The following is an 11,491-nucleotide window of genomic DNA, read 5'->3' on the forward strand; positions in this document are numbered from 1 at the left end:
ATAGAGAAAACGTTCACCCAATCAGATCCATAGGGGTATTACAAAGTTATTTACAAAATTGCTGCTTGTTTTAGCACTCAACAAATTTTTTTGGAGATTCTATTGATAACTTTAATTTATGGTGGTTTTGGTAATTTTCTCGTGGAACCTCACTTTGCCTTATTTAACACCAGAAAAAACTTTACTTGACGTGGTTTTACTCAGGCATTTGGTGTTTCTAGCAATGGGAGATTGACCACACAGGTAGTTTATCCGTTTCCAGAAATAAATCACTAACAATGAGGTTATTTTTGTCATTTCAATCCCAACAAGGAGAAGCTTGAGGGGCCGTTTGGATACGCAGATTTTAGAATCTTGAATTACCTCAAAATCCTGGATGGTAGACAAGAGAAGGAGACCGTCCGTTTCGCTTTTGGATTTTAAGCAAGAAATCCATGTTTTAAAAATCTCTCCCCCACCCTCAGATTTCTAAAACCTGGAAACATGGGATGATCTCCTACTCTCTTGCTAATGGAAAGAAGGGTGAGAAATCAGAAAATGAAGGCCGGTCGATTTTGAGGAAATCCAAGATTCTAAAATCCACGTATCCAAACTGCGCGAGTGATGATAGCGGGAACATGATCCAAACCTCATTTAAGGTTCCTAAATTGTGGATTTATTACTGGAAAATTATTCACTCCATCAGACTTCGTCTTCTTTTTTTTTTAGAGGAAATCCAAACGTCTTTCTCTTGAACAAAACTATCTTTATTTTTATAATTCTGTACAGGAAAAATTCTCAAAAAAATGTGATTTTTATCTGAAAATCTCAGAAAATGGTTGAGTAGAGAGGTGAAACTCCCCTCTCCTAAAATCTAGATTTTATTGGATCTCTTTATTTTTCTTTGCCTATGAAACATAAGCTTCTCTGGTAGGTCCATTGTGATACAGTTGCATAGGTTTAGCATGTTCCTTACAATGCTATGATGTATTGTCATTATCTTGTTTATTTGTTAGGCATTTGTTATGGTTTTGTTAGGCATTTGTTATTGTCATCATCCTCTTTACAATGCTATGATGTATTGTCATAATCTCTCTATCTTTCTATTACCCTCTATGTTTCTATTTAGAGTAAACCCAGATGAAACTCATGTCTCTACAATTACAACCACTATTTAAATGTGTAGAAGCAATATTTTGTTCTCGGAACCACTGTTGATATTTGGGAACCAATATTTAAACACTCAGAAGCACCAATTATACATAGGAACCACTATTTACCACTATGTAGTGGTTCCGAGGTATAAATAATGGTTCCTAGGTATACATAGTGGTTCCAGAGTAGAAATATTGCTTCACACAATCTAATACTATTTCATTGGGTGTCAAGGTTGCAATTAATTTATGAACAATGGGTTAAATAGTTGTCTAAACACTCAGATCTTATGGTGGTTCATAGTTTAGATAGCCTAATACTTGTCCTGAGAGTTTAAATTGTGAGATTGAAAAAGTTATGCAGTCAAAAACACTATAAAAAGTGAGAATAACTATATTTATAGGGTTTTAAACACTCAGAAGCACTCATTATACCCATGAACCACTATTTACCACTATGTAGTGGTTCCGAGGTATAAATAGTGGTTCCAGAGTAGAAATATTGCTTCACACAATCTAATAGTACTTCATTGGGTGTCAATGTTGAAATGAATTTATAAACAATGGGTTAAATAGTTGTCTAAACAATCAGATCATATGGTGCTTCATAGTTTAGATGGCCTAATACTTGTTCCGAGACTTTAAATTGTGAGATTGAAAATTTCATGTACTCAAAACCATTATAAAAAGTGGGAATGAGTGTATTTATAGGGTTTTAAACACTCAGAACCACTAATTATACCTAGGAACCACTATTTACCATTATGTAGTGGTTCCGAGGTATAAATAGTGGTTATGGGGTATAAATATTGGTTCATACATTCTAATAGTATTTCATTGGGTCTCAAAGTTGTAATGAATTTATAAACAGTGGTTTAAACACTTAGAATATTATTTAGATGAAAGGAACAACAATTAAATCCTTCTAAGCACTAATTGTGTTTTCAAGATCCTGGGAACCACAATTACAGTCAAAACCAAGGAAGAAGGATTCTTCCCTAGGAGCCTTCGATTTCCGCTTTCGATTCCCGCTCTGGCAACCTTGGTCAAAACCACTATAAAAAGTGAGAATGAGTGTATACATAGTAGTTTAAACACTCAGAACCACTAATTATACAATGAGAACCACTATTTATACCTCGTAACCACTATTTACCAATATGTAGTGGTTCCGAGGTATAAATAGTGGTTCATACATTCTATTAGTATTTCATTAGATCCATTATCCTGTTTGGAGTGCTTTTCGGCTCTTAGTTTTTGAGTCCGGGTTATAATCTATTTTGAGTCGAGTGGGACCATCCATCAAAGTGTTATAAGTCCTACTTATATTGTACATAGTTAGCGCTTAGAGTTAGGGATCAAGAGAAAGTGGAAAGAAACTCGAGAGGATGGACAATTTTTATCCAAACAAAAATACAGAACATGAAATGTTGTTTGAAGTTTTGAGTATGTTTTCCATAGGCTGATCCTCGCCCTTCAATCTACAGAGGTTTCCATAATTCGAATTTCCTCTATGGATTGGAGGGCTAGGATCACCCTATGGAAATGATTCTTTAGGCACAACATATTTGCATTGTGGCCCATCTAATGGACGGTTTGGATCATCCTATGGTGTGACCCGTACAATACTTTTTGAAAAATGCTGGAGTATATGGGTTTACACCATATAAAAACTCTTTCTCATGAAGAAACAATAGATCTTCCCTACCACCAAGTCAAATTGAACACAATTTCTAGAAGGGCAGTGATAAATTCACCTCGTATTTTTCAAAATGGACTTTACAGCCCACACCATAGGATGATCCAAACCGCCCAATTGATGGGCCACAACATAAATAGGTTCTACCCTAAAAATTATTTCCATAGATGATCCCAACCGTCCAATCTATAGAAGTTTCCATAATCTGAGTCTCTCTTTAGATTGGATGGTTAGAATCATCCTATGGAAATGGGATTTTTGGGGCACAACCTATTTACGTTGTGGCCCATCAATTGGGCGGTTTAGATCATCCTATGGTATGGGCTGTATAGTCCATTTTGAAAAATATGGGCTTACTTCATCCTACAAGGGGGCTGTACAATGGAATTTTACGAAAGGCAATGGACTTTCGACACTTGCATGGGGAAGAGGAAGCTAAAAAAGGTGAATAGGATTTGTGAAATGCATTGGGGTTCGTTTCTCAAAAAGGTGGAGGGAAAAGCAACTGAAGGGCATTCTTGTCTTAAAACATGCATTGGGCTGTGTTTCACCCCTCTTTGAGAATTTAGCCAGCTCAACCCTTTTTTGAGATTTTCAGTTAAAAATCACGTTTTTTTTTAGAATTTCCCTTTTTAAAATTCAAAATATAATTTATTAATGACATCCCCAGATTGAACCATGATTTTTTTCACCAAGGAATGTAGACTATGTAGTCAAGTGCAAACCAAGTAGATCATCAAACTGATAACAGAAGATGCAACTCTATAGTTGTTGCAATGTAGGTGATTCTTGTGAAGTCCAACCAACTGTGGTGTCATCAAGCCTTGCTCTTTTGGGAGATGGAGATAGCAGTTGGAGCTCTGATGATTCATTCTCACTAGTAGTAAGTTTGTCATGTTGAGTAGACACTCCAACTTGGAATTCAGCTGTGGGTGGTGGCGGTGGTGGTTGGATCGCTTGCATGAACGCCTCCCCTACTTTCTTCTGTTCGTCCAACAGCTTTTGCAGACGCCGCGCATTTTCTTCTGCTTGCAACTGCAATGCTTTTTGAAACTGCATTTTGTATTTGTAATAGAAGAAAGCTTTAATTAATATGAAGCTTGGAAGATTTGCTAAAAAAAAAGAAAAATGCTAAAACATTGATATGATGGTCCTAGCCCCCTGGTTCATTAGGCGCCATTTAGGTCCTGTTCATTTGGGATTCTGAGTCCAAAACTGATTAATGGACTCAAAATTAATTGGACTCCAAATTGTGTTTAATTTTGAGCCCAATAATCAGTTTTGGAGAATTTTGGAGATTATTTCTCAAAATCCCAAACGAACAGGGGCTTATGGATGATTGGATGGGATGTCTGTTTGAAATGGGACCAAGGCCATGTGGGTTGCCCTGTGATGGGTCTAGAAGATCAAGACTCCAGGTTAGATGCATCTACCCATGTGGGACCCACTGTTGATCATTACCACTGATCCTAACAGGAGTCATCTGCATAGTCGGTGATGAGGAAACCGCCTGGTTTTTAAAATTCAGGGTATTCAAATATCTTCAACTCTTTGGCAAGGCTCCTGGCACCTAAATTTTTATTAAGTTGATGAGTTTCTCTTCTATTTCGGCTAATCAAGTCAAAGTTTCAAACATAGAAATCAAATAACTGATTTCCAAGCTAATTTAGAGTACCCAACATTGTTTTGTTAAACCACCCTATGTTTTTGTTGAAACAACTAAAACATCAATTTTGCTTAAGATCATTTAGCTTAGCAAATCAATGGCGGAAAGTAAGAAAATAGGCAGATGAATCTAAAACTACAATAACTAAAAGAGTTCTGCAATGAAATAAAAAGAAAGGAAACCCCACCTCAAGCTGGTCATGAAGGTTCTTTTGAAGCTCCCACCGCTGACGCAGTGCTTCCGAGTCATCTACGGCCCTGTAAGCAAATGATGCAATGTATGTTGCACCCAAGATATCATGGAAACTCAAAAAAATTCCACAATTCAAAACCTTCTGATCAACCATAAAATAATATGAACCAACTAAATTTAGCTCCCTTCAATCGAATCCAAAATCGATTTAATGAAAAACTCATCCAAGTAAATGAATTGAGTTATTCATTGGCCCAGCCAAGTTTAACTTGAAAGAGCCAAGTAGAGCCCAAACTACTGGACACCTGGAAGAAAGCATGAATCTTTTGCACACAGCCACATATGCTGAAAGTAGTATTTCATTACTGGTACTTTAAAAAGTTTTAAGGGCATACCACATAGTCAATATAATTGTAGTACATTCACCCATCAATCAAAACAATATTCGGGAATGACAGTAACAAAACAGTCCGAGATACATATATAAAGCCAACTCACTTTATAGGGGCCATGTTTTCCTCGTCAATTGTACTCCTTTTCTTCCCCTCCGAACAGGCAGATCTTTTATCTGAAAACCGCGTACAGTCAAGTTACAGAAGACGAAGAGCTAACATACTCAAGAAGTAATAAGACATCTGATCAAGATTAGCATTCCCAACTTCACCAAATTGTAAAAAAAAAAAAACAGTAACAAAATCAATTAGTGAAAATGACCAGAGCATACAAGCAAATTCAAAACACCAAGAAGTACCAGAGAAGGTAACAAAGGGCCATGGGCAATTTATATAGAGGATTTAATGCTAAAAAGATGGCATAAGACACTGATCCTATCATTTAATTACACCAAAACAACACCGTTGGCACAAAGTCAGGTTTGTATCTCCCACTATTGTCCTGTGGTCATAAACCCCACAGCTGATCTACTCATTTCACTTGTTACGTAGAGCTTATCCTTGCAACAAACACGTGTTTCTAGTTTATCTAAGTTCCAATGAAGAGCATGAATTGTCCACAAAAGATTGTGGCACAACTATTTTTCAGGCAAGCTACATATAAAGAGATGAAATGCTTCAAGATTAAAAGGTATTATGATCCTCTACCTTTAACAGCACATCAATTTATTGGAAACGAGAATGCATGGTAAACTATTTCTCAAGGCTTACAAACTCAACTAGGTCAGAGCACCTAGAGTGGATGTACCTGAAGTATAACATAATCTAGAGTATTAAGTTCCCTAGAATTGGTTCAAGCATTTGAAATAACACAATCTGGAATTCACAAGTCAATAAAAGTGGTTCACAGATATGGATAAAGATATTACATTTTGTTCCAGGTACAAAAACAAAATGGATTATTGGCAATGGTAGGACAACACATTGTTGGTCTCACCTATAGATTGGACTTGGCCCAACTGTGACCAAACGATTAGTTGCCAGAGTGGGAAGCCAGTGCGAGAAGTGATTCAGGAAGCAGGAGTGGGAAGTGAGGAGTTTAGAAAAGAGTAAATGCGAGAAGCAAAAAGCTCTAAAGATGGAGAAGAAACGTGTGAGAAGATTCATTGAAAGTCAACATGAAGCATGTAATAAGACTCATTGGAAGTGAACAAGAAGTATGTAGAAAGAGTAGGGATATAATAGATATCAGAGAAAATGTTAATATAATGAGTTTAAGTAGTAAAGAAGACTTCATGACTGATTAGAAGTACTAGTTTTAGGGATTTATAATTTCACATGTTTATTCATGTAGTTTTTTTTTTGAATGATCGCCAATTATATTGCAAAAAAGACCGAGATGGTCAAGTTACATAGGGGAGAGGACAACAAAAACAAGGATAAAAAAGATTACAATGGAAAATCACGAAGGTAAAGAATCGAATAATGCCAATGCATCTTTCAACACTCCTTCTCTAGCAAGCCTATCGGTCACATTGTTAGTCGGCTGATGAACATGCTTGAGGTGAAGAGTTAACGGCTTCATCCAATCAAACATTTAGTCAAAAAACCTGTCAAATCTCCATGGATGTTTCTGTGTTCCCTTAAGCCATTTAATTACATTCAAGGAGTCCCCTTCTAAAATCACATTGTCTACTCTGTCCTCTACTAAAAGTTTTAGGCCCTGATGAACTGTGCAACCTCGGCCTCCGAAGCATCCGCCTCCCCAGTGGGACCCGAGAAAGCCCAAACTACTTCCCCTTGATCATGTTTATTCATTTAGATATAATGTCAATTTTTTGGAAAACAATCCTCATAAGTGTTATTAAAATATAGAATGAGTTTTTAAGTTTTAAAACACGTAGGAAGCGTTAGGGAAGCACACTTTCCATAGATTTGGGGACGTGAGAAGATCATAGCTTCCAAAACGAGCTTCCCATCCAACTAGGAAGTTTCCGGCAACTATCACAAGATTCCCAATTATTCCATTGGATTTAAATGAAAAAGGGAAACATCATAATTTTTGTTAATGGAGAACGAGATATTATTTTAAATATTAGCACTGAAACTAGAATTGTCCTCAAGGAAGCCAAGCATAATCCTCTTCCACCCTCTCCAGGATCTGATAACCTGGTAAGAGCCTGTACCAAGTGGAACAAAAACGGATAAATCTACTGAAGATGGTAGATGAATATCCCGAAGCTCAGGCAAAAACACATAATTATTAGTCCCGGCTTATGCTATTCAAATCAAACAGCAGATGCTATTATCTTTCAACTAATTGAAGTCAACTATCAATTTCAATTGCCCCTTGGAATGGAAAGGTAACCTATGAGTCTCCTCCAGCTAGTTATCAATGGGTTTCAACAAGAGATGCTTTATACTTTCCCCAATTCCATTTCATAAGCTGGTTGTCAACTTTATGTTTGTAATTGTAATCCACTGATCCTCTACTGAGCCCATGGTGGTTTTTTTTTAGCCCAGAATTTTGCACTGAGGTCCCGGGACGGACCCGATGATTTTATTAGAAAAATCCAAAGGCTTACAAAACAATGAGGACATGTACGTCTAAAGCTTACTTAAAAACAAGAAACATGATCAACCCTTAAGACGGAGACTAGGGATCCCCACACTATCTTTTTATAATCTTTTTGTAGTTTAGTAGGTAAGTTGGGGTTGGGCAGGACATCTGAATTTGGGTGATCAATTTGATCCTAATAATGTATCTTTGCCTTTTCCATTGTTATTATACTATTTTACTTTTACCAACCAAAATAATATATACAGCATCAAGCTGCCAACATTATTGCAGTTCAAAAGTCAATATAAATAAATTGTGTCTAAACACACATGCTTACATACTTATAGATTTTGTGGCATCACCTTCTTTGGACTCTGGTCGGTACCTTGCAAGACGGTATTTCTGCAAGTTCAGAGTCACTGCCAATTAGTTATTTGATATAAAAAAAATTCTTAATCATTGCAAATAAATTATCTGCATATAAAATAGCAAAAATAGATAACCATCAGGCATCAGCAGATTACCTGCAAGTGGCTTTTCACATGAAATTTGGTTAATCCTTTAACATTCATTTTTGCTACAATACTTTTTGGCGTTGCACCTGCAGTGTAGGTAAAGATGGATTCAAGATAGGAAATTGTCTTATGAATTTTCTTTTCATATATCAATGCAATAACACTAACTATCGGGGCCACCAAGATCATTAATAGCTTGTACAAAGCAGTCATGGAGCTCCTCGGTCCACCGCATACGTGACTTGATCACGGAGTCAGAGCCAAAGGTAGAGGGGTTGATCTCAAACAGTTCCTCAATAGGAGATGTAACATTCCTGTCCATCTGATAGTCTTTTGATTTTAATGTGAAACAGGAATCTTGGGGTAATCCACATATTTCCTGGGAAGAAATAACAGCACAATTCACAATTTGATATTATGATTGCAGAAATATAGAACTAAGATATAGGACGCCTTCGAGTAATTAACATCCCAAAGATGGATATTTCTTACTCAGCCTACAACATTACATTCAATAGAATCACCAAAATTTTCAGTTAATTACTTACATCCATCCTAGGATTGTCTTCGCTGCTGATAATTAGGTTGATCTGTCCAGATTCCACTTGCCAACCATCCGGTTCAGCAGTATTCACCTGAATACTGTTCTTATTACCGGCAAAAAAATCCCCATTCAACATAGTAGGTGTCTGCAGCAGTTCATTCAAGTGTGTAGCCCTGTTTGGTTGATACAATAAACCCATACTCGGAAGGAACATGGGCGTCAATGGAACTGGATGCTCTGATCTTTGAGGATGAGGAAGGAAAGTAATACTGTGCATTTGTGGAAGATTCTCTGCGAGTGATGGGGATGATGTGTGCAAACTAGTACAAAAAGTTGAAGGCCGAGAACAAATGTTTCCTGATTGTGGGAAATGTGAAGGCAAAGACATGGGATTGGTTGCCCCATGGCGTGGGATCAGATCGTCCGGGTGAAACTGGAAGTCCTCAAAAGGTCTACCAGTCTGTTGTACTGGTGCAATTTCAGGCAGAATTGAAATTTGGGGGACAAAATTTTCAGCAGTAGATCCACTAGCATGTGGCAAATGAAATGGAATATACTGTGCCATTTCTGTTATGGTAATGCTTCTTTTCGCACGTGTACGAGTATCATAATGCATGACCACAGCAAATGCTTAAAAGCATCCAATTCAAATGTATAAGCCCAATAGAGGAATCAAAATTCTAGTAGACTTTTCTCTTGTAGGCAAGTGATCATGTCCTCAACCTAAGCAGTGTCCATCAAGGAGAACAAAAAGACATGACTCCAGAAAGAGCACCTACTTGCAGACCAGTCAACTGCCTATGAGAGAGTAATATATCAATTCTCATGTGTCTACTTGGAAACCGCCATACCATCAGACATTTGAAAAATAACTACTGCTGCATAAGGAGTATCTTTACTTGGAAAAAGAGATTCCTTACAAAACAAATAAGCTAAATACTCATGAAGGTATCTTGGAACTGTACATCCAGTAGGGATACAAGCATTGAGAGCTTATCCTGCAGGCCTTGGCCATGGAGAGCCCGTCCTGCTAATTCATAGTGGAAAAGAATCAAAGCTTGCAATTTATCATTTAACATAAGCACCGCTATTTCAAATGACATGTGCCAAGGATATCATGCTATCCCCTACTAGAGAGAAGAAATTTTGAACAACTATTCAAGAACCAGAGAGTTGAAATTTAGAACAAACAAGAAGCACTCATTATGAATGACTCCGAGATCTGCAAGAAGATTTCAAGGCACGAAAAACACAGAGTCAGCAAATTGCAATGTAATAAATAGGAAATAGAGAATAACTTCATCCATTAGGCAGATATAAAGGTGGAGCGCAGGGGTAGCTTGGGCGTCCTCAAATCATTTTCCTAAAAAGGTGCATCCGCTAGGCAAATATCATCATACTAAGATGCACATCCAGAACATATGTTGTGTTCAATGAAGAGGATACGTATTTAGATTTATAGAAGACTGTGGCTTTACACCCATTTAGACAAAGGCTCACACTCTTTCATAACACAATATTTAGGGGCTGCTTGGATACGTGGATTTTAGAATCCAGGTTTTAGTTTGAAAGCAGTGTAAAATAAAAATATTCTGGATTTTAAAATCGATTATCCGATTATAAATAAGAAATCCTGGTTTTAGAAATCTCTCCCCCCATCATGAGATTTCTAAAACCTGGAAACACGGGACGATCTCCTACTCTCTCGCTCGACGAAAAGAAGGGCGATAAATCAGAAAACGACCGACAGTCTCCTTCTCTCAGTCTCCCACCCAAGATTTTGAGGAAACCCAAGATTCTAAAATCCACGTATCCAAATAAGTTTCATGATTACTGAACGTCACCCAATTCCAAACATGTTATATGAAATCGCCAACCAAGTGCAACTATCAGGTCATGTTATTTGAATTTTAATCCCCAAAGCTCCCATGGTAAGCCTTCAAACATTCTAGATAGCTAGCTAGCTGATAAATAAAAGGTCATCTTTGAAGGACATTGGTGGCTGCAAAGGCAGTAATATTTTCTGGGTTTCATTCTCCAGATCAAGAAATTAAAATAATAATAAAAAAAATAAAAATTAACCAACATGTTTCCTAATGAAGAAAGTATTCAAACAACATAGAAGGCAAGAGTACATGACATACACAACAGCAATCACATTACAGAAAAAATATACATAGTTATCATCTCTGTTACTCTTAGATGTTTAAACTTTGAAACCTTATTCAGAAAAAAAAATAAAAATAAAAAAAAATTGGAAACCATGCAGACTACAATTCCCAAACCTTGATGCAAGGGAAAGAAGTATGGAAGCAAGTCCAGCAGCAATTAAGAAGGAATTTGATGAGAAAAAAGAAGTGAAATCCGAAGGTTAATCAGAGTAATTAAGGATACATAATCCTATACTAAGAAAGAGGAGAAGAGGATAGTTACATGTTGGCTGTTTTTGAACGGCGAGAGAGAGAGAAGGCCGTCTCATTGGCGGCAACTCCAACTCACCTGCTTTTGACGCATATGCCTGCGTGTTACTAAAAATATATATATGTCTATGCAATTTTGCACCCTTTTTCACAACAAGTGCCACCTCCTCCTATGAATTAGTATGAATAAAATGAACAAGTCAAAATCACGTACCAGGTGATTCTTCCTGCTAAATTTCCTAGACATTTCCGCTCTCTCTCTCTCTCTCTCTCTCTCTCTATTAAAAAAAAATTTGGCGTGATGATAAATTCACTCCCCCTTTAGGATGATTTGCACCCCTGTCACGAGAATTGACGTCAAAAAAACGTT

At 37.1% G+C, this 11,491-nt stretch overlaps 1 protein-coding gene across 5 annotated transcripts; it reads right to left on the bottom strand.

Moving 5' to 3' along the window:
* Positions 1-3,461: 3,461 nt before the first annotated feature.
* Positions 3,462-11,415, bottom strand: LOC143881581 (protein PHOSPHATE STARVATION RESPONSE 3-like). Of its 5 annotated transcripts, XM_077384739.1 has the most exons (9): positions 11,336-11,376; positions 11,135-11,200; positions 8,706-9,728; positions 8,326-8,536; positions 8,167-8,243; positions 7,984-8,044; positions 5,189-5,258; positions 4,686-4,755; positions 3,462-3,885 (listed from the first exon to the last, which is right to left on the bottom strand). In XM_077384739.1, the coding sequence occupies exons 3-9, from the start codon at positions 9,315-9,317 to the stop codon at positions 3,595-3,597; spliced, it is 1,392 nt and encodes a 463-aa protein (XP_077240854.1). In that variant the 5' UTR covers positions 9,318-9,728; positions 11,135-11,200; positions 11,336-11,376; the 3' UTR covers positions 3,462-3,594. The 5 variants fall into 5 exon arrangements, with proteins under 5 accessions (XP_077240854.1, XP_077240857.1, XP_077240855.1 ...); XM_077384742.1 differs by having other exon boundaries at positions 8,005-8,044; positions 11,135-11,415; XM_077384740.1 differs by lacking the exon at positions 11,135-11,200 and having other exon boundaries at positions 11,336-11,378.
* Between the last annotated feature and the right edge of the window lie 76 nt (positions 11,416-11,491).

This window comes from Tasmannia lanceolata, unplaced genomic scaffold (genome assembly GCF_043159265.1).
Source record: "Tasmannia lanceolata isolate RefF3 unplaced genomic scaffold, GAP_Taslan_0.1 ptg000007l, whole genome shotgun sequence".
NCBI lineage: Eukaryota > Viridiplantae > Streptophyta > Magnoliopsida > Canellales > Winteraceae > Tasmannia > Tasmannia lanceolata.